Source organism: Rhodofomes roseus (genome assembly GCF_022264815.1).
Source record: "Rhodofomes roseus strain CIRM-BRFM 1785 chromosome Unknown C8Q71scaffold_2, whole genome shotgun sequence".
Taxonomy (NCBI): Eukaryota; Fungi; Basidiomycota; class Agaricomycetes; order Polyporales; family Fomitopsidaceae; genus Rhodofomes; species Rhodofomes roseus.
The window spans coordinates 1915626-1936471 of record NW_025952958.1 but is presented as its reverse complement, the minus strand read 5'-3'; the positions used below and the strand labels follow the sequence as shown (position 1 = coordinate 1936471).

At 56.5% G+C, this 20846-nt stretch overlaps 11 protein-coding genes across 11 annotated transcripts; 6 read left to right on the top strand and 5 right to left on the bottom strand.

Moving 5' to 3' along the window:
* Positions 1–556: 556 nt before the first annotated feature.
* Positions 557–1405, bottom strand: C8Q71DRAFT_233655 (uncharacterized protein). The gene is made up of 2 exons (XM_047917180.1): positions 851–1405; positions 557–800 (listed from the first exon to the last, which is right to left on the bottom strand). The coding sequence occupies exons 1-2, from the start codon at positions 1330–1332 to the stop codon at positions 743–745; spliced, it is 540 nt and encodes a 179-aa protein (XP_047784108.1). The 5' UTR covers positions 1333–1405; the 3' UTR covers positions 557–742.
* A 32-nt stretch (positions 1406–1437) lies between these two features.
* On the top strand, positions 1438–2456 carry C8Q71DRAFT_233573 (uncharacterized protein). Its single transcript, XM_047917179.1, has 2 exons — positions 1438–1687; positions 1744–2456. The coding sequence occupies exons 1-2, from the start codon at positions 1568–1570 to the stop codon at positions 2101–2103; spliced, it is 480 nt and encodes a 159-aa protein (XP_047784107.1). The 5' UTR covers positions 1438–1567; the 3' UTR covers positions 2104–2456.
* C8Q71DRAFT_233570 (uncharacterized protein) lies at positions 1783–2510 on the bottom strand. The gene is made up of 3 exons (XM_047917178.1): positions 2462–2510; positions 2178–2413; positions 1783–2124 (listed from the first exon to the last, which is right to left on the bottom strand). The coding sequence occupies exons 1-2, from the start codon at positions 2479–2481 to the stop codon at positions 2200–2202; spliced, it is 234 nt and encodes a 77-aa protein (XP_047784106.1). The 5' UTR covers positions 2482–2510; the 3' UTR covers positions 1783–2124; positions 2178–2199.
* A 230-nt stretch (positions 2511–2740) lies between these two features.
* Positions 2741–6991, top strand: C8Q71DRAFT_735704 (actin cytoskeleton organization protein). The gene is made up of 19 exons (XM_047922501.1): positions 2741–2935; positions 2995–3080; positions 3152–3290; positions 3345–3463; positions 3539–3613; positions 3666–3964; positions 4014–4210; positions 4264–4415; positions 4480–4822; positions 4886–5067; positions 5123–5170; positions 5221–5377; positions 5434–5534; positions 5590–5772; positions 5832–6090; positions 6149–6231; positions 6285–6359; positions 6414–6566; positions 6626–6991. The coding sequence occupies exons 1-19, from the start codon at positions 2896–2898 to the stop codon at positions 6737–6739; spliced, it is 2805 nt and encodes a 934-aa protein (XP_047784105.1). The 5' UTR covers positions 2741–2895; the 3' UTR covers positions 6740–6991.
* Positions 6992–7748: 757 nt separating this feature from the next.
* Positions 7749–9146, top strand: C8Q71DRAFT_735700 (uncharacterized protein). The gene is made up of 7 exons (XM_047922500.1): positions 7749–7817; positions 7867–7964; positions 8016–8126; positions 8180–8325; positions 8376–8532; positions 8583–8812; positions 8871–9146. Exons 1-7 carry the CDS (start codon positions 7808–7810, stop codon positions 8947–8949), a joined length of 831 nt encoding a protein of 276 aa, XP_047784104.1. The 5' UTR covers positions 7749–7807; the 3' UTR covers positions 8950–9146.
* C8Q71DRAFT_735696 (FAD-linked oxidase-like protein) lies at positions 9110–12075 on the top strand. Its single transcript, XM_047922499.1, has 14 exons — positions 9110–9943; positions 9995–10128; positions 10189–10249; positions 10302–10373; positions 10424–10443; positions 10499–10556; positions 10609–10658; positions 10715–10838; positions 10896–11009; positions 11069–11363; positions 11419–11516; positions 11577–11681; positions 11740–11870; positions 11932–12075. The coding sequence occupies exons 1-14, from the start codon at positions 9469–9471 to the stop codon at positions 12013–12015; spliced, it is 1821 nt and encodes a 606-aa protein (XP_047784103.1). The 5' UTR covers positions 9110–9468; the 3' UTR covers positions 12016–12075.
* C8Q71DRAFT_735694 (uncharacterized protein) lies at positions 12076–13553 on the top strand. Its single transcript, XM_047922498.1, has 6 exons — positions 12076–12256; positions 12317–12377; positions 12442–12558; positions 12620–12946; positions 12997–13256; positions 13317–13553. The coding sequence occupies exons 2-6, from the start codon at positions 12342–12344 to the stop codon at positions 13441–13443; spliced, it is 867 nt and encodes a 288-aa protein (XP_047784102.1). The 5' UTR covers positions 12076–12256; positions 12317–12341; the 3' UTR covers positions 13444–13553.
* Positions 13554–13717: 164 nt separating this feature from the next.
* C8Q71DRAFT_735691 (WD40 repeat-like protein) lies at positions 13718–15944 on the bottom strand (the record flags this gene model as incomplete). The annotated part of the gene is made up of 7 exons (XM_047922497.1): positions 15763–15944; positions 15526–15709; positions 15055–15479; positions 14851–15000; positions 14064–14797; positions 13880–14010; positions 13718–13827 (listed from the first exon to the last, which is right to left on the bottom strand). The coding sequence occupies exons 1-7, from the start codon at positions 15919–15921 to the stop codon at positions 13721–13723; spliced, it is 1890 nt and encodes a 629-aa protein (XP_047784101.1). The 5' UTR covers positions 15922–15944.
* A 79-nt stretch (positions 15945–16023) lies between these two features.
* Positions 16024–18317, top strand: C8Q71DRAFT_827970 (signal recognition particle protein). Its single transcript, XM_047926320.1, has 8 exons — positions 16024–16122; positions 16175–16342; positions 16399–16497; positions 16550–16895; positions 16948–17056; positions 17112–17360; positions 17413–17948; positions 18004–18317. The coding sequence occupies exons 1-8, from the start codon at positions 16045–16047 to the stop codon at positions 18123–18125; spliced, it is 1707 nt and encodes a 568-aa protein (XP_047784100.1). The 5' UTR covers positions 16024–16044; the 3' UTR covers positions 18126–18317.
* C8Q71DRAFT_233266 (uncharacterized protein) lies at positions 18184–18757 on the bottom strand. Its single transcript, XM_047917177.1, has one exon. It carries the CDS (start codon positions 18530–18532, stop codon positions 18242–18244), a length of 291 nt encoding a protein of 96 aa, XP_047784099.1. The 5' UTR covers positions 18533–18757; the 3' UTR covers positions 18184–18241.
* On the bottom strand, positions 18550–20655 carry C8Q71DRAFT_699266 (polyadenylate binding protein; the record flags this gene model as incomplete). Its single annotated transcript, XM_047920059.1, has 5 exons — positions 18550–18709; positions 18771–20161; positions 20214–20307; positions 20368–20496; positions 20552–20655. The coding sequence occupies 5 exons, from the start codon at positions 20653–20655 to the stop codon at positions 18550–18552; spliced, it is 1878 nt and encodes a 625-aa protein (XP_047784098.1).
* Positions 20656–20846: the final 191 nt, after the last annotated feature.

Here is a 20846-nt window from a genome sequence, read left to right as displayed (position 1 = left end):
CGATGTACAGATGCGCGTACTCGTACAGTCAAGGAAGGAGTTGCTCATCATTATGTAAACTATACACATAATCCTTTGACTAGGACCGTGGCGACGTTCTTGCCCCTTCTATGGCAAGGGGTTCGGTTGCTTGGCGACTTGCAGTTTGTGCACGTCCAACTATGTACCAATTGTCTTTCTTCTCCTTTGCGAAGTACCGGTGGGTCATTCGCCAGCGTGATCCCGACTGCAGCCACCTGAAGCTTGCACGGGGCCGACGAGATCGTGGCCACTGCACGCCCGCCGGTCAAATCAAAGCAGTACACGTCTGGCGGCGTTGCCTCACGCCATCCTAGAGGAGACAGTCCGCAAACGCAAACGCTGGATTTCATATGAGCGAATATAACAGTCAGTCCTTGCGCGCTGGGCCTAGCAGTCCCAAGGTAGCAGTGATGGTTCACGGCGATTCGGGAGAGTGTATGGCGCACGTAGCCATCCACTCAACAAGTATTGCTGCCGCCCTGAATCGCGTGCCCTCACTACACCATACGCAACTGCAGCCGCCATTCGCGCACCACCTGCTTCGGTGCGCTGATACTGCCGAGGATACGCACCAGTGTCCGCGCAAAACCGTACGGCAAGCTGGTTCTGGTTGAATGTCGAGAGACTGTCCCACTTGCACTTGGGTACGATGATGCGGGGGCGGCCAGGGTAGACTTGGGCGTGTGCCAGGGTGAACGGGGTCCGTGCCTCAGTAGACCAACTAAGACCGGATGCCTGCATCTGGAATGCAGGCGTAGAGAGAATCCTGTGGAACCGGTCTGCTGCTTATCAGTGAGAAGCTCCGGAGAGAAGGCACTGCACGACGTACCGTCGAAGGGCGGAGATCGCACCGTCAGAGAGTTTGAAGTACGAGCGTAGGCTTCGATCCGGCGGACGGGTACTCGCAAGACCACAATCGAGGGCGAGCTGGCAAGACAGTAAAACACCCCCGGAGCTTTCAGCCTCCTGTGCCGCTGGGCAGCCCCTTCCACTTGCGATCCGTGCCTCTTGCAAGTTCGCGACCAAGAGACAAACGGCGGAGATGCGTCGGTACTTCACGAGCGGGCGCTGGCGCGCCGCGGGGCGGAAGGACCCCCTAAGGTTGCCCAAAGTCTTGCCAGCGTGTAAAAAGCGGATGCATGGGACCTTTTCGTCGTCGGCGGGCGGCGTACTGGATGCAGCTGGCGGGATTCTTGAGGGCGGCTTGCAGGTGGCCCCGCGATGCTGAAGACACAGGCCAGCCGGGAGCAGCGAGCTAGGGAAGACGCGGGGGGTCAGCACTCGTCCCCAAGGAGCCAGAGTGAAGCCCATCTCCGCGCCTGCACGCTGGCGAGCGTTGTCCTGGAGGTGGGGGAGGCGGCCGCGGCGGCGCTGAGCAAGGCTGGCCTCGCGTTGGCGCGGAGGTGCAGCCACCGCGGCCAGTCCGGGCGCCTACTTGCGGCGTGCAGCCCGAGCTTTGCGCTCCATGCCCGAACGTTGGTGCGCGCAACCACGAGCGTTCGTCTAGAATTGTCGGTACCTAGCCAGAAATACCTCGCTCGTACCCATGTTACCATCCGCAAACATCGCCAGGGATTTGGACGGGGCGCATACCGAAGTCCTTCTACAAGCATTCGCAGATCGCATTCTCGTCCTTGTCACTCAGATTGGCAAAGTGGGCACCTTGGTGAGTGTTGTCTCGGTAAAGAGGCTCGCAATAGTGACAAAGGGTCAACCTGACAGATACAAGCAAGCATCCCGGCTACGACTGCTCTTGATCCCGCACCACCGCCCGACCCATCCGAGCCCAATGTCATACCCTTACCACCACCACCTCCCGCCATCCAGCTGACGCCGCTCCTTGGGAGTGCCCCTTCGGATCATATGCACACGCTGCATTCCTTGTATGTTTCGCAGATCGCGACAGTGATATGGACGGAAGAAGTCCAGGAATTCATGGAGGCGGAGCGGCGACCTATAGTGGTAGGATTGGCTTTGCGAAAGACCGCCGAGGCAGAGGAGGATCTAGGTCTGACGGTCCACGAGAAGAAGGTATTCTACGGAATCATGGAAATGGTCCGGGAGCTCGTTCAGCGGAACTGATGCCGCACTGGACCTGGGATCCTGTAGGGTACTGCTCAAGTTTACCGAAAGTGTCGAAAATTCGTTGAACATACCTCAGCTTTGCGAAGTGATGCTTCACTCCTTCTCCACTGCCGCACGTATGGCGTTCAAGTCTACGTCAGGCTCGCCAGCCGTGAGTTTCCGTTCGCGCTCCTGTCTCCATCTGTCCAGCTTCCATTGTACGAGGGCTCCCAACCGTTGGTCTTCCGGGAGAGCAATTCGAGGGTTGTTCTCGTACAGATAGTAGGCGAACACGCCAGTGAAGATGCCCAGGAGCGGATCAAGGGTGCTGTACGACTTGTCAGCGGACAGAGGGCCGAGTCTCGCAATCACGTACCGTGAAAGCAGAGGTGCCATCTCGAAGTCGAAGTTGGGGTAGGCTGCGCTGCTAGTCGCGGCGGCGCGTCTTCAAGACTTCACCTGGCCGCGGGCGCTCCGCTGTCAGACATCAGTTATGAGATCTCGTATGCAATGCGACTGACTAGATAGGACGGTGGGGACGTCCGAGCTCTTCTGCCGGGCGCAGGCTAAAGGATGAGTGGATGGTCGTGCGGCCGTCGGACGTGCCGGGCGAACATGAGGGATCGTCGGAGTGACACGGGAGCTTTGCGGGCGCGCGGAAACGTGACCGCCGCCAGCTCGTCGTGTCCGAGTCCGGTGGCTGCTCGACGTTCCAGTCACCAAAATTTCTACGACGCGACGTGCTCTCCTCGTCGCCAGTCTCCTCATCCGTGCAGCTACCTCTGAGGGCCTTGCTAGTGTCTTGCTGGGATGTCGGCCGCATTCGATCGTCAAATTCGCCCCATCTATGGTAGGTCGTTCTGTGCTACCGACCGTGCACCTTACTGAGGCACTCTGTGTGACGTACAGAGGCACTTGACACGGGCTCGAACAAGTCGGCCATTCTAGCGTGCAACAAGTTGCTCAAGAAGCATCCCAAGAACGACCTAGTCAAGGTCCATTCTCATTGCCTCCTCCGCTCCGTGTGTACATCCCGACGTTGACGTCCATGTGACTGTAACCGTAGGCCCTGAAAGCTCTGGCCCTCGTACGCTCGCAAAAGGTAGAAGAGTCGCTTGTGGTGTGCGATGAGGTCCTTGCAACAAAACCCACGGACGAGTCTACCCTCGCCGCCATGATGCACGTACTCCGGGGACTGGGGCGACGTGAGTACCTCGTGTCACCGCGCTACGGCACTCGCGCGTAACCGTTCACTGCAGACACCGATATGGTTACTATGTATGAGGACGCATACAAGCAGCAGCCCACAAACGAGGAGCTGGGTTCGCAGGCGTTCATGGCCAACGTCCGCATAGGAAACTGGAAGGCCGCTCAACAGGTGTGTGTACATCTTGACTCTGCGTGCATTGTTAGGTCCTAGGCATGCACAGACGTGAGCTGACATGCGTGCAAGATCGCCACGAAGTTGCACAAACAGTTCCGCGACGACCATTACCTGTACTGGAGCGTGATGAGCGCTGTGCTACAGGTGCGCCCGGTCACCATCATCATGCTGTTACATCCTCAACCTTCGTTCCTAGGCTAGCGACCCTACGACGCCTCCAGGTATCCGCCCCGTCCTCTTCAAGCTCGCTCACCGACTAGTCGTGTCGGCTACCACCCCATCATTCTACAATGCCGATCGCTTCTACCTCCACCTCATGATCTTACGCGAACTAGAACTGTACGATGAAGCATACGAACTGCTGAACAACGACATCGGCAAGGCCATATGCGCGTCTAGCTTGACCGTTGATGAGCTCAGACGAGACATCTGGAGACTAAAAGGCCTCACCGGGGAGGAGGGCGCACGAGCAAAGGCCCGGATCACGGAGGCGAAGTGTGTTAGGTTGTCGGCAAGTCGTTGGCGGCCGCTGACGCCTTCATAGAGACAGGAACTGGCTCGAGTTCCTCGCTGTCCTTGACGCGACGTTCGCGGGTTCGCAAGACGATGTTCGCAGCCAAATTGAGGAGTCACGAACACTGTTCGATCAAATAGCAAAAGATGATGGGAAGTCAGACCGGTCAGGACGTTTGGCTTTGCTCGAGCTCGAGAAGCGCGCCGTGGCCCACGGGATGTCAACGAGTCCGTTGTCCTCGATTTTGCTGTTATACCTGTGATCTAATCGTTCTTACAAGGCACCGCACATATTACTGAGCTTCTCCAACACTACTTCACCACATTCGGCGACAAGCTTGTCTGCTTCGAAGACCTTCGGCCGTACGTTCATATAGAAGGGGACGCGCTGGCGGAATGGACGAACTTCCTCAAAGCTCAGTCCTCATCATTCGTGAGTTGCATTGCATTTGTGATTTATATTGCATCGGACCTGAGTGTGCTTTCCACTACCACAGACGTCGATCGATGTCCTCAATCACTTCATCAATGCGCAAAAGCTGCTACGGTATAATCTATCAGCGGCTAAGGTCACGGCGGAATCAGAAACAGCACGCGCCGTGCTGTACCTTCAGTCTTACCACGATGCGCTCACGCTCGGGAAGGATCTTCCGGACTCCGAACTGCAGCCAGCGGACGACCTCGCCCTTCTATGCGGTCAGGCATTCGTCGGTGCATGGAGGGCGGGCAGAGATGCCACGCATCTGTACAATGCTGTGTCAGTGCTGGAGTATGCGTCTTCAAGAAGTAAACAATCGTACAAAATCCGCCTTCTCCTGATTAGGATATACCGTTTGCTGGGTATGTACTTGGGCGACTACAAATCTTCATGTGGGATGCGGCGAATTGATGGTTGGATATTAGGCGCGCCTTCACTGGCTTTGGAGCACTACCGGGGGATCAATGTGAAGCAGATCCAGAACGACACGCTTTCTCATCTGATTATGACGAGGGCGACGCTGTTTTCCTTGTCGTCCGTTGGCGACCTGACATACTCTTCCGAAGCTCTCGAGTCAAGCCAGATCTACATCAGCAACTCACAAGAGGTATATGATTGGTTCGGATGACGAAGTGCCGCAGGAGCTTACATTCTTTCCTCAGACTGCGGAATACACTGTCAGGGCATTTGCGGGCGAGAAGTATTCCCAGGTACGAGACACGCCTTGCATATGGCTGATGGCTTTGCTGAGACCACGCAGCTTCCCGAGTTCATCCTCTTCGAAGAACGTCTGGACAATTCGCTCCAACGAGACCTCACCAAGGTCGAGCACGTCAGGATGCGGATTACCCATGAACCCCTTATTTCGGACCTCGTCGACATGGAATTGATTGAACTGAAGTTCATCTTCGATCGATGTATGTCTTATCAAGTGCTAATGTGGGTCTGATTGACAACACTGCAGTGAATCTAGTCCACCACGACAACCGAGACTTCGACGTCATCCCCAACTATCAGCCTCGCAGCGGTCTCTCGTTCCATGAGCAGACGCTGTTGTTCGACAAGCAACCAGGGGTGAGTGAGATGCGCTGCTCAACCAAGGCTATTGCTTACTGTTCGCGGTACGCAGTTAGGCTGGCTTGCAACCTACCTGAGGATCTACATCAAGATCTTCCAGTCTGCGAGCGACCTTGATGACACCGTCGAGGACAAGCTGCTTATCGGGGACCGACCGAAGCCCAGTGTAGACCCTGACACCAAGTTGCCTCTCAAAGAGCGATTAGCCATGCGAAAGCAAGAAGAGATCGACGAGGTGCGTCATGCAATGCTCATTGAATCCTACACGTGATGGCTGATGTACGCGTTCACCAGCTGACTCCAGAAGAGCTGTTGTTCCTGGAGTATGCGACCGCCTTGTCAGACTGGCTTTCTCCATTCCATGACTACATCCGACCGCCACCGGCTGCCGTCCTTGCCGAGGCAGCGAAGCAGACCGAGCTGAAGACGGGCTTCCCGCTGAAGGGTTACGAGCCACCCAAGAATGGCACTGTCACGAACGGGCATGCCAAGAAGGCTGAGGAGCCGCCGACTCTTGTAGACGCTCCGGAGCTTGTCAACAAGTTCTTCGATGGTATGCGTTGCATCCTGCTTGTTCGTGATTTATGTTGTTCACTGACCTCCACTTGTAGACATGAGTGCGCGCTTCAAGGAGGCTCTCGATGCTGGCAGTCTACCGCCAGAGCTGCTGCAGATTGTGACCTTGACGCAGGAGGTATGTTATGCCTCGACGATGACTTTCTTGCCAGTGCCTGATTGTTGTTGTAGGGTCTTCTCGTCCTTGCCCTTGGGTCACAACGTTTCAAGCCTGCTGCCGTCATCAAGCAGTACAGGCTAGGGGCTGTACGTTGTCACGCATCACATGTATAGTCTACTGCATACTCACGTGTTGTTCAGATGGTACAGATCTTCAAGGACATCCGGGCGAAAGCCATCGCGGTCCTTGAGGAGATGTCGGCAGCTTTGGTCAAGCTTGCGGAAGAGGGCGCAACGATCGACAGCCGGAAAGCGTTCGTCGAAGCGTGCAAGCCCGTATGGGGACCAGCAGGAGTCAGTCCGCTTGTTCCTGTCTTCCTCAATCATTCTCTAACTTCCTCCGCTCCACGCAGCTTCTGGACCATGACTTCGTGTCGACCATTTCCAAGAAGGTCACCGAATCGCGAAAACAGGTGCTGGACGGCGTCGGGAAAGGCGTGGTCCGAGTATGCAAAAGCCATGCATGATATTGTACATGCCTCCGCTTTTCAGCGATGGTGTTCTCTCTGGGCATATCCATCATGTAACTATCGCGCATTTGGTATCACCACTCATAGACGTCTGTTGTGTCGGTGCGTCGGCTGCCTCAGTCGACCAAGCCTCGCGTGCCCATGAGTGATTCAGGCGTCCTAAGAATTAAGTAGCTAGTTGTATGTATATTGTCGGTGTAGGTGCTCGCGGAAGGGGTCGGCAGGTGAATTGAGTATTATGTAATATCTGGTATCATTGCGAGCGGAGCGAGCTGGGAGCGAGCATACATTGCTTAGGGGGTGCAGCCCGGAGCCAAACAACTACAAATTTCACGTAACCCAGATCATTATTTCCTGCGATGCTGCAAAGACTGCCGTCCCGCGCATTCAAACATGCCCTAGCATTCTCGAAAAAATGCCCATAATTTGCGCAATGCAGTACTACCCTTAGAAGTGTCCTCCTTTGTGGCTCTGCGGCCAATGCTTCGCAGTCGTGCTCTCGAAAATGGTGGCGCGCGCGATGTTCAACTTAAGCGCTCATCGACCAGCAGCGGCCACCGTGTCGTGTCTCTCCATTCCTTTCGCTTTTCATGTGCAGGCTAGTGCGTATAGCAATCCACATGAACGCCCCTCTAAAATTTCCTTCCTTTGTGGTTCCGCGTGCAGTATGTTGCAGTCGTGCTCTTGAGAAAGGTGGCGCGCGCGATGTTCGAGTAAGCGCTCACCGACCAGCAGCGGCCACCGCGTCGCGTCCCTCTAGGAGGTTGAATGAATTGGATACTCTGCCCACAGGAGACTTACGTGTCCACACGGGGCTCGCTATGAATCTGACGTACTGTACTGCGCCCTCGGATTGTAGCGAGCCCCTTTTCACGGAAAAAGTATGTTAGTATACTAGTATTAGTAAGCATGGGCAGCGGGGCGGGACTGGGTGCGTGACAGTGTGACAGCACGCGTCTTCTATGATACACGCACGGTCACGTCACTGTGTTCATGCGTCGCGTCGCGTTTTCGCTCTGATCGTTCACTACCTCCTGATCTCTCCTCCATTACAGCAAACGAAGCATGAGTCAGTGTGAGCAATATGAACTGTATGCGCGCGATGATGCTGAGTGGCGTTGCAGACGGCGAAAACCCGTTCTATGGGAACGCAGGCGGCGGGGGCTACCTTGCAGGGGGTTCGCCCTTCGGTAGCGCAAGTGGTAGTCCTGGAGGGCTACGTGTGAGCTTGTGTTGAGCACTGTAGTGTCGAATTGAGCTGAGCTTCACATAGAAAGCAGGGGCTCTCCACTCTCTTCGGCCAGTCACAATCAAGCAACTCCTCAACGCCACGCAGGCGCACTCGGACGCGGAGTGGTCGATCGACGAGGTTGAAGTCGGACAGGTAAGCCAACCTGTGGCATGTGGTCTATACACTCTTACTGACATTTTTCGCAGATCACAGTCGTAGCACAAGTTGTCTCGATCACCAGCCAGACAACAAACTGCGTGTACTGGCTAGATGACGGGACGGGGCGGATAGAAGCGCGGCACTGGGTTGATGTAGGAACGGAAGACGATGCAGAACGATGGGGTGGTATTACGTACGTTCTATCGTCTGGCAGTTTTTTGGCTAGCCCCTGACAGCCCGCAGCGAGAACACCTACATCCGCGTCATGGGCAGCTTGAAGTCGTTTGGGAACAAGCGATACATCAATGCAACCCACCTCCGCCGCATCAAGGATCCGAATGAAATCCAGTTCCACATCTTGGAAACCTTCACTGTGTACATGATCTTCCAAAAGGGCGCGGTATGTCGTCAGTCTATCCTTGGGTGCTGAGTAGCTCACGCGGCGTCTAGCCATTGCGCCCAAGTGAGGCGGGGTCTAGAGCAGCAGTTGCCAATGGTAACGGTGCTGCGTCTGCTTATAACCCGCAATCAACGGCCGCAGGCGGAATGGAGCAATACGCTCACTTACCTTCGATTCAGCGGCGGATCGTAGCGTTCATGATGTCGCAACCGCAACAAACCGAGGGCACCCACGTCGCTGCTATTGCCCGCAATATTGGCGGCGACGCAAACGCTATCAGGTTCGTTTGTGAGTTTGCTTCCTGGGACGAGACTGATAGTGACCGCGCTCGCTTGCAGCGAGGCCCTGGATCGGTTGATGGACGAGGGTCACGTATTCACGACAATAGACGACTCCCACTTCGCGTTGTCGACATGATGGGTCGTGCGAACGCTGGCTTGGGGTGCGCCTGATGCTCATGTATGGTCTGCCGCATGTATTGTGAATGCTGTCTCTGCTGTCGTGTACCCGATATTGTAGTTCGAAGGTCTCAGTCGCTATCGAAGACGCTGTACGTTACCACTGTGTGGACCTGTGCGACTGTTTGAATGTGCAAGCCCAAGGTCGCTGTGGAACTCGTCGTGCAAGTGATCGGTGCGGCCTGCGGGCCGGTGCTTGCTCAGTGCAGTCTCCTCGCCACTCTCATTTCATCTCACCGAACTTGCGTCTTCCGTCACCCAACCGACCGCAGCCTCAGTCGACGTCCGCGTGCGGGTGCGCAACATACGCTGTCGCGAGAAGCAAGCACCCGACGCGACCTGTTTTACGCACGACGAATTGAACGCTGGTACGGCCCTGGTCTGACTTAGTAGTAGTCTGACCGCTTGCGTCGATGATTCGATATCCCAAGGTCACCAGACTTCGCGATGAACATTCCCGCTATATATCCCGTCATGCATGCGAACATCGCGTAACTCTGCTTGCTGCTCTCCAGACTCTCCTGAGGTCCTGATGTCGGCCCTCCTACGGACTACCTCACGACGGCACTGGACAGGACAACGACGAGCAGCACCTCTCGATGCGCTGGTCTCTGGGCGGCCATTAGCAAGTATCGGTGGAAAGGGAGGGAGCTGGCGATATAGCAGTCAATCCACAGGGCAGAGTGCGTCTAGTAGTGCGCGGTTTACATCGAACTACTTCTGGGTCGGTGCATGCGCATTCGTCGGTGGTGCTGCAGCGAACGCCGTCTTTCAACTCGTGAAGAACAGAGAGCAGCCGCCTGCGACTGGACTGAATGACAAGTACGGCTCTCCGGAAGACTTCCAGCGGGCAATTCAAGAGTTGCGGGATACGTTCCCTGACCAGGACGCAGTGTCGACCGATCCGGATGACTTACATGTGCACGGGTACTCCGAGAACGATTATCACCCAGGTGCGTGGCGCATTCTGTTATGTGCAAGGAGGCGCTCATGCGGAAATACAGGCTCGTCGCCAAGCGTGGTGGCGTTCCCGAAGTCGACTGAAGACGTAGTGAAGGTTGTGAAGATCGCGAACAAATACAAGATGCCGGTGGTCCCTTACTCCGGAGCTACTAGTCTCGAAGGCAACTACAGAGCCGTATGTTGTCACGGTCCCGCCAACTGTATCATGGCTGATGGACGATACTCCATGATGTAGCCCAAGGTCGGTGCTATATGCGTCGATGTGTCTGGCATGGACACGATAATAGAGATACATGGTCCGTACCGATCGACTTTCACTCGCTAGCTAGCTCAACCTGTCTATCTCAGAGGCCGACTCGGACGTTGTCTGTCAACCGGGTGTTCATTGGATGGTCCTCAATGACACGCTGAAGAAGAAAGGTAAGGTCTCAGCATCTCGTCTGTAGCTTTCCTTCTAATCGCATTTGAAGGCATTCCGCTGTTCTTTCCTGTGAGTGACTCTGGGTAATGACCTTTGGTAGCGTTCAGACCATTCGCGTTGGTAGCTGGATCCTGCGCCAGGAGCGACAATAGGGGGCATGCTGAGCACGGGCTGTTCGGGCAGTGAGTACAGGTCATGATACTATCCATATGCAGTCTGACATAGAGGCGGTAGCTAATGCCGTTCGATACGGTACCGCGAAAAGCGAGTGGTTCCTGAACGCGGTACGTACTGTACTATCAACATTATACACTGGTTTGTGATGCTGAATAGGAGCCAGACTGTTGTTTTACCGAACGGCGAGGTCATCAAGACCCGGCAGCGCTCGCGCAAGTCGTCTGCTGGATTCGACACGACGAAGCTCTTCATTGGCGCTGAGGGTACATTAGGGATTATCACTGAGGGTACGCTGCATTCTTGTGATATGCGCTGGATCGGTGTGACTGATTCGGCATTCATAGTTACAATCAGGCTCGCTCCTTTGTTGCCGACGTCCGTGGCGGTAGTCCACTTTCCCGACGTGCGGAAGGCCACAGAAGCCGTTTGCGAGGTGATGAACAAGGGCGTCGGCATTCGTGAGTAATAGCCCCATGTACAGGATGTGATCTGACTCAATTACGCCCGCGTCTGGCAGAATGCGTCGAACTGTGTGACGACGACTTCATGCGCGCCACAAACACCTACGGCATGTCGCTACGGAAGTACCCGGAGAAAGACAGTCTGTACTTCAAATTCCAAGGGCCGACGCAGCGGTCGATCAAGGAGTCGATGGATATTGTCCGCGACATCACGAAGAAGTACGGTGGTTTTGGGTTCGTAACGGCCAGTAACGACAAGGAGGCTGCGGACTTGTGGATGGACCGTAAAAATGCGTTGTACTCGGGGTTGGCGCTCGTTCCTGGGGCTCGCGGCTGGAGTACGGACGTCTGGTGAGTATGATAGCTATGAGGGCTTGCGCTGTCTGACGACGGAGCCTCTGGACAGTGTCCCCGTGTCGAGACTACCGGATCTCGTTTATGAAACGAAGAAGGATATACAGGATTCCGGTATTGTATCGACTATCGTTGGTCATGTGGGAGATGGTAAGTGGCAAAACTTCATGTCTCGGCTGGGTCCGTCTCAACATGTTGTACAACATCTAGGTAACTTCCATGCACTCCTATTGTTCAAGAACGAAGAGGAGCTTGGAACCTGCAAGGAACTCGTGCATCGAATGGTGGAGCGCGCGATCGCGTTGGATGGAACTTGTACGCAAAGCCTCTCCACCCCTTGTGATTTGCACTGAACGCGGATGCTATCGAACAGGTACGGGCGAGCACGGAGTGGGTCTCGGAAAACGGAAATACCTGGTCGACGAGCTCGGCGAGGGCACCGTGGAACTCATGAAGACGATCAAACGCACGATCGACCCGTACAACTTGTTCAACCCAGGGAAGGTGAGTCAGCCTGCCGACTGCCTTTGTCTTTACATAGTTTGATCTTTATTGCGTTCTGCAGCTCTACCCAGATGCTTCTCGCGCAAAGAGTATGAAGCAGGAGCCGCAGCCCAGCGTGGCGCGTTCGGGATCTGCGAGCGCCTAGCGTCGCCGGACGTACATAAGAGAATCACGGATGCTGTTCTTTGTAGATTTCTTGGATATAGCCATACATTGCGTGTTGCTCTTTCGAGAAGAAGAACCACTGTGGGCTGCGATCCAGATCCTTATTTTGATCTGTGATAAGATCTGAGGCCAACATTGACCTTCCCCCGACAGTCCGTGCTATCCCTTTGTGCCTTTCTATGTGACATTTGCTTCCGCCAAAGGCCGAATTTGGTGGCTCTGTGAGCGGATTGCAGTCTCTAGCAGTATCGGAAGGACTCACGCGATCGATCTCTTCGTAGCGTTCCAGTCAAGCTTGCCCGTAGCATGGATGGCATCGCCAGTGGGTCCTCATCTGACCAGGTATATGGACTCACAGATCTCTCGTCTATGTAATCTGACTCAAAGTGCGTTCGTTGTCTAGCAGAACCTACCATATGCTTCAAGAGGAGCTCTCCGACCGTTGACGCTTCGTCAGATCCTAGAAGCCCAAAGAGCTCATTCAACCGCTCCCTTTGTCTTGGATAATGTAGAACTAAACGCGGTAAGCCACCACGGACCTCGAGATCAATAACTCGGCCATTACTGATGTATCTGCCACGTAGATCACGACAGTTGCCCATCTTGTGCGGGCAGACCCGCCGGATGAGAGCAGGAACAGATTTCATGCCAATTACACACTATTGGACGGCTCAAAGCGGATCAGGGCGACGGAAATGTTCTCCGATGACCACCCGGCTTCGAACCTCAAGCTCTCGGATCCGCACGTACACAAATACGTGCGCGTAGTAGGCAGAGTGGACCAGTTTCCGCCGGGGGCGACGAATTCGATCAAGGTCATCGCCATCCGGGAATGCACCGACCCACACGAGTACTTCCATCACTTCCTTCAATGCTGTGCCGTGACACAGTGCTACAAATTGGGAATTCCAGTATGTCGTGTTCAGCTTCAAGGAATATCATGACTCACTTCCTCTGGCAGCTACCGACTGTGTTACCACCTCTACGCTCCGACCGCATCGAAGATACAACAGTGAATGACGACTCATTGATGTCTATCGACGAGCCGACAACCGCGCCGGAGGCACACCCCCACCTCTGGAGCGACCCCTTATCCCATCTTAACACTCTCCAGCGGGGAGTCATTTTGGCCATGCTGAACAACACAACCGCCGACGGCATGTGGGTCCGCGAAATCACCCAAGCCGTCAGACACCTATCACTCAGGCCCGAAGAGATTGGGTGAGTGGCATTCGATACTCACATTGACCGCTCACTCCCATATTCCTATCTTCTCGATAGCGATGCACTCGACTATCTCGCAGACGAGGGGTACATCGAATGCCCGATACAGAGCAACATACAGTACTGTGTGCTCACGGCCAAGAGTAGATCGGCTAGTGGACAATATCTGCTTCCTGCGAACTAGGCAAGCTTAACGATACCCATGGGATACATTGGGTCATAGAGAGAGAAGTATCACGTCTTGTATTTGTACCGCACAACGGAGGCTCTAAATTCACGGATTGGTTCGCAGTAGACGTCCGATGCTATGTTTGCCTGATAATCCGACGCATGTGTCGACTCCAAGGCACATTTGCGCTCGGTGGTTTGCGGTCACAGAGGGGCTTACAGCTCCGTGGCCATAGTCCGGCAACTGACCTTGTCCCAGGCATAAGAAGAGTCTCAAGTGAATCCCAAAGTAGTCAGCGCAGATGCTTGATTTCGTGTACAAATACAGTGCGTGTCGACTCTCCGTGCCATCCCCGGTTGCTGCTCGCGGTCACCATGAACCGCGCGGCAGGATCCACCACTGGCATAGCAGCGTAAGCATGAAGTACTCAGAGTGAGGTATAGCAACGTACACATCTGCGAAATGAAGCCTCCGTGGTGGCCGGGTATGATTTTGAATTGCACACCGCTCTTCATCTTGCCTGACGCGTCGGGCTCGCCCGCTTCTGCGACGTTCCACAGCCGGATGTTGTCATTGGACGCGCTGCAGATTACTGTCAGCAATGCGTAGCATCGACGGCCAGCGCGTATACACACCAAGCAATGTGCCTCCCATCCGGGAACGCAACCACACACGATATCACTCCCGAACTGACCGGGTTTCTCAACGTCTTCAAGATCCTCGGGGTCCCCGGGCGGCCCGTCTGGCGCACATCCCACGCGTCCACCGTACCATTCCTCCTGCCCGCATAGATCTGCGCGCCGTCCGCGCTCCAGCACGCACTCACGCACCACGGCGGTGTCTTCTCGCTCATCCACAGGCGGCCGACGCCACGGCCCGGCGCGTTCACGCGCGTGTCCCAGAGGATGACCTGTCCGTCGATGCTGGCAGTCATCAGGATGTCCGGCGAGAACGCGCTGTACATCGTCGAGCCGACCACGGGCGGCGCGTTCCGCGGCGCGGGAGCGCTCCGCCCCGTCTCCTGCGCGTGCGCGCCGGGGAATGCCAGCCGTGGTGCGCCCGACTGCGCGGGCCTCTGCGACTGCCCGTCAGGCTCCCCATCCGCGTCTGGCTCGTCGAAGAGCGGGTCGTACGACATCTCCGACTTTGTATCGTCCTCCATCTTGTAGGCCGCGTCTAGAGCTGCGGGGGCCCCAGATGTCATGGCGGCTTGACCGAAATCCGGAGCTATGTGTTTCCCTCGAAGTGTCGGGGAGCTCCAGTGGTGTCCGTCGTACTGCCGAACTACCGGGCGCACGGCAATGGCTGTGAGCTGTGCGCTGTGCGCCGTAAAGTTGCGAACACATTGGCCCGTGTTGAGGTCCCATTGCTAACACGGCAAATCGTAAGTTCGACGTTGACGAGGGGTACACATAGTCGTACCAGAGCGGAGCCGTCCCACCCGGCACTGAAGAAGCCCATCTCGTCGTGCTGCAGTGAGAGACCTGATATTGGCCGACCGCGGTGACCAGGCATGCAATGAATGAGCCGCCCAGGGTCATGGCGGACGGTAAAGAGATTGACGTGACCTCGCTAGTAGAAGACCTGTGGTTCAGTTTCGCACCTCTGCCACTGCAGAGTACTCACGTCCGACCCTGCCAGCGCCCACAATGCGTCCGAGTGCATTGCCAGACTATACACCGGGCACAGCACTGGTTCTTCTGGAGGCGCGGCCGCATCTGGAGGAGCAGGGTTCTCCCACCAGCAACGTATCTGGCCGGCCTTCATGAGGCCCTCTATGACACTGCAGTGATGGCGCTGTGGGGCGGTAAGGAATAACTTGCCGTTAACGGCGGAGAAGATGTCGTAGTCGCGCACATAGCCGTCGTCGGAACCGGTGAGGAGGTGCGTCATGCACGCGGAGGCGGCGAGTGAGTGGGTAGGCACTGGATGTGGGATGGCACAGATGGCTTCGACAGTGTAGGAGCGGGGGTGCGTAAGAGAGGCGGTGATGGCTGCGCGACGGAGAGAGGCGGGAGATGTGGGTCGAGCAAGGAGGGTAGGACTGGGTGCTGCGAACGTCTTAGGACATGTCTTGAGGCGTGCAAGAGCACGTACCTTCTGTTGGAGAGGCTTCTACGGAGGACACTCCTGTAGCAGTTCGAGGGACGGCAGCACTCGCCTGCCCTGGTGGTCCTGCGGGTAGCGGTGGAGGTACAGCTTCTTGGACGACAGGCTTGCGCAGTTGTTCGTCCTCATCTACATCGTCGTCGTCGTCACTCGATTCATCTGAAGGAGAGTCCTGCAGCAGATAGAGTCCATGTGTGTGCATTCACGAACGACGGGAGGACTCACCTCATCCACCTCTGTGGCCTCCGCTGCAGCCTCCGCCGCAAGGTCGCCCTCGAGCGCGTCGAGAATCTCATCGTCAATGTCGTCGTCTCCCTCCGTGGTTCTGTCAAAGTCGGCGTCGTCGAGTCCAAGGCCCTCGTCCTCGGAGCCGCTGTAAGCCATGGTGTTAGTGGCAACGACCTGGCCGTGGCCGACCATGGACTGCTCGATCGCGCCTGGGTGATCGGTCCGTGGGCGCTCCGTATGTCGCGGCGCTCGCGGGGAGGTCGCTTGCTCCATACCACCATGGTCCTCGCTGACTTGGGCAGGAAACTCAATGCGGCCCTTTCCTCCCTCAACAGGGCCCCCGTCGTCGACGAGAAGGTACTCGCATGCATGCTGACAGAAACATCAGGTACTCACACAGGCAATCCAGGTCCTAGATGCCCTGCTCAAGGAGGTCTGCGCCGCGCTCCTGGAGTCGGATGTCAACGTCAAGCTTGTCGCGTCGCTTCGTCAAAAGGTCAAGGCGAAGGTAAAGGCATCATTTGAAGGGGGAGCAGATAAAGGGAAGGAGACGAATAGAAAGACCGTCGTGCAGAAGGTGCGCGGATGCCCGCACACCGCTCGACTCGCCTGTCGCTGACTATACTTCCAAAGGCTATCTTCGATGAACTTGTACAGCTAGTGGACCCTGGCGTCGAGCCATACAAGCCAAAGAAGGGGCAACCCAATGTTATCATGGCTGTCGGTCTGCAGGTGCGTCCCTCTCCCAGTCCCTCTTCTTCAGCTTCTAACCATCTCCTCACAGGGTAACGGTAAAACGACAACTTGTACAAAACTTGCCGTCTACTACCAGAAGCGTGGTTTCAAGTCCTGCATTGTCTGTGCAGATACGTTCCGTGCGGGCGCGTTCGACCAGACGCGGCAGTCCGCCACCAAAGCCAAGGTCGCATACTTCGGTTCGTACACGGAGACAGACCCTGTCGCTATCGCCGCGCAGGGTGTCGCGAAGTTCAAGAAGGAGCGATTCGATGTCATCATCGTCGACACGTCCGGGAGGCATAAGCAGGAGAGCGAACTCTTCCAGGAGATGGTCCAAATTGGGGAGGCAGTCAAGCCGAACATGACGGTGCTCGTCTTGGATGCCAGCATAGGTGAGTCCTCAAGTAATGCGCATCGAGTAGGCAGGACTCACTCATACCCCAGGCCAGGCTGCCGAGGCGCAGGCGCATGCGTTCAAGGACAGCGCAGACTTTGGTGCAATCATTGTCACCAAGATGGATGGTCATGCGAAGGGTGGAGGTGCCATCTCTGCGTACGTTAATCACCCCTTTGTGATCATAACTGGAATGCCTTATATCTTTTGATAGTGTTGCTGTGACCAAGACTCCCATTATCTTCCTCGGTGTCGGCGAGCACTTACACGACCTCGACAAGTTCGCACCGCAACCGTTCATCTCCAAGCTACTCGGACTCGGCGATGTACAGGGTCTCATGGAACACATGCAGGACATCGCAATCCAGAACCCGGACAAGCAGAAGGAGATGGCGAAGAAGCTGGAGGAGGGCAAGCTCAGCATCCGGGATTGGCGCGAACAGATCCAGAACGTAATGAACATGTACGCCGTTACATTCTTCACCACCCGAGCCCTCTAACAGAGCTTTCCGCAGGGGCCCCATCTCCAAGATCGCATCCATGATCCCCGGTCTCCCGCAAGACATCATGCAAGGCTCCGACGAAGAAGGCGCACTACGGATGAAACGCATGATCTACATCACCGACAGCATGACCTCGCGCGAGCTCGACTCGGACGGGGCGCCCTTCCTCGAGCACGGCAAGGATGGAAAGCCCGTCGGGCTTACCTGGCGCGTCACCCGCGTCGCGCGCGGCAGCGGCACGTCCGTGCGCGAGGTCGAGGAGCTGCTCTGCCAGTACCGCATGATGGCGAACATGGCGAAGCAGGCGGGGGGCAAGAACGGCTGGCTCCAGGCCGCGCAGAAGATCCAGGCCGCAGCAGGCGGGCGGGGGCGCGGCGCGAACGGCATGCCGACCCCCGCGCAAATACAGGCGATGCAGCGCTCAATGCCCCCGGGCATGCTCCAGCAGATGCAGCGCCAGATGCGCGGTGGCGGTGGTATGCAGGAGATGATGAAGGCGATGATGCAGGGACAAGGAGGCGACCAGTTCGACATGGAGGAGATGCAGAGTGCGTTGTTTCTCCCGGCATCATTGCTTCGCCCGTACTCAGTGGCTTTACGCAGAAATGATGTCGCAAATGGGTGGTCTCGGTGGCTTGGGAGGCCTGGGCGGTCTGGGCGGTGGTATGCCAAACATGGCCGATATGTTCAAAATGATGGGCATGGGTGGTGGAACTCCCCGTTAGATATCTGTACTTCGCTCATTTGTACGAAGCATGTCTGCACACTAGGTACTGTAGCATATGGATTTCCGTTTCCCCTTATACAGGCTCCGCGTACAGAGAGCCATGAATCTTTCCTTTCAACGTCCCCAGGCTTGCCGATTGCGAATCGAGCGGAGGGCCTCACACATCACACAATATATGCAGCAAGTCGACTCTCCTGTTCCTGAGATAAAAGTACACACAAAGGAACGACCACCACAGACCCCGCTAGCTATAGGACATGGGCGAACAGAGCAAGGAGGAATGGGACGACGACTCGACCACAACCGCAGCAGCGACCACACAACACAACACAACACAACGCGACAACAACGACAACACAGCAGCGTAACGCGCGACACCCCACCACGCAGCAACAAACGCGACATCGCGACATACAGCACCCTTACTTGCTCTCATCCTTCGCCTGGAACTCGTGCAGAACAGCGAGGGCCTCGTTGACTTTGAAGGTCATCGAATCGGTGTTCTCGAGCAGATGGATAAGCTCGGCATTGTCCATCTCCAGCAGCATGCCGGTGATCTTGCCAGCCAACTCAGGCTGCGACCTATAAGGATCAAGCATGTAAGCAACAGTCTATCGTGCGATCGAACAAAAAGAATACGTACGCGACGATGTTCATGTAGATGTGCTCACCGAGCATCTGCTTCGCCTCCATGGGAGTGACAGAAGCAAGCGCAGCAGCGGTGAGCGTAGGAGCCTCACCCGGTGCAGCGACAGCCGGCGGCGCCTGGCCAGCAGGAGCACCGTTACGAGGCTGGGCAGGCCTGTTGACCTGAGGGCGTCCAGCAGCGGGCGGAGCACCAGCGGGAGGGCGGGCAGCAGGAGCGCCCGGCGGGCCAGCAGGGCGCGGAGCAGCGCCGTTGGGAGCCTGGCCTTCGGCGGGGGGCGGGGCACGACCACCGGGAGGACCAGGGCGGGGCGCGCCGCGGGGGTAACCAGGCATGCCGGCGTAGGGCGTAGGGGGGGCTTGGCCGTAAGGACCAGGCATGGGCATGCCGGGAACCTGGCCGTTGGGAGGGTAGCGAGGGCGCGGAGGCATCATACCAGGTTGGCCGTAGCCCATCATGCCACGGCCACCCTGAGGGGGGAAACCAGGGCCAGGCGGGTAGTACATCGGACCGTTGATATAACCACCCATACCGCTGGCAGCTGCCTGCTGCATGCGGATCTGGTTGCGCTGCGCAATCTGGCTCTCGAGTTGCTGCCTGCGGACCTCGCGGCGCTGCGCAAGGGAGACGTAGAGGGGCTTCGAGCCGATCATCTTGTTGTTCATCTCAGCAACAGCCTTCGTTGCCTCATCAGGGGAGGAGAAGCAAACGAAGCCGAAGCCCTTCGAGGTACCCTTCTCGTCGCGCATAACCTTTGCGCTGGTGATGGCGCCGAACGGCTCGAACTCGCCACGAAGACGTTCGTCGTCGATGTCGTCCTCAAGGTTCTTGATGTATAGGTTGACGCCCTGGTATTTGCTCATCTTTTCCATCTTTGCCTGCTCGTAAGACTTCCGCAGCTCCTCCTCACGCTCTGCCTTCTTTTGAGCGCGAGTGACGAAGAGCTTCCTCCCGTTGTGCTCGCTGTCGTGGAGGGTCTCAACGGCCTTCTGCGCCTCCTCGTGGGTCTCGTAGTTGACAAACCCGAAGCCACGGCTCCTGCCATCGTCATCCCTCTGGACGACGGCGGAAGTGACGTTGCCGAACTGACCGAAGAGCTCCATGAACTCATCGTCTGTCACTTCGGGGTCGACGTTCTTGACGTAAACGTTGGTGAACTGGGCCTTCATCTCCTCGATTTTAGACTGGCGCTCTTTCTTCGAAATGTGGTGGCCGACGTAGACCTTCTTGTCGTTCAACAGCATACCGTTGACCGCCTTGATGGCGGTTTCGGCAGCCTCGGCGGTCTCGTAGTGGACGAAACCGTAGCCCTTGGAACGACCATGCTCATCCGTAGCGACCTTGCAGGAGAGCACATTACCGAAGGCGGCGAAGGTGTCGTGGAGGGCCTGCATAGACAACATGAGTCGTGTTACAGCAGGAACCTCCACACACACACACCTTGTTATCAATCTGCTCATCCAGGTTCTTGATGAAAATGTTGCCCTGGCCGGTCTTGCGCAGAGCAGGGTCACGCTGGGACCACATGATACGGCTTCAAGAAGTTGCGTCAATCAGTTCCTGTTCAGACGCGCCACGTCGCCGCAGAACTCACCAGGCACGGCCCTTGATCAAGGAGTAGTTCAACTGCTCCAGAGCACGCTCACCGTCGGCGGCGTTGAGATAGTTAACGTACGCGTAGCCGAGCGAGCGACGAGTGACCGCGTCACGGCAAACACGGATGCTGCAATCACGTCGCATGAGCAAGCTGCGCGACCGACAACGCGATCGGCACGTACCTCGCGACGGGCCCAATCATGTTGAAAATCTCGAACAACATGGCCTCCGTAACGGTAGGATCCAATTCTCCAACGTAGAGAGAAGCAGACGGGGAGGAGGACATCTGCGGGGGAGGGGGGTTGTATGCGGGGACGGGGGCAGGAGGGGGCGCCGTCGCCTCGGGGACGTGGCCCTGAGGGACTTCCTGGGGCGGGAGAACAGCGGTGGCAGACATGGTAATTTTCTTGGGGTTATAAGTGGGGTCGTTACTGCTTTGTGGACTTTTCTGCGACTGCAGATGGGCGGTCGTCAGCC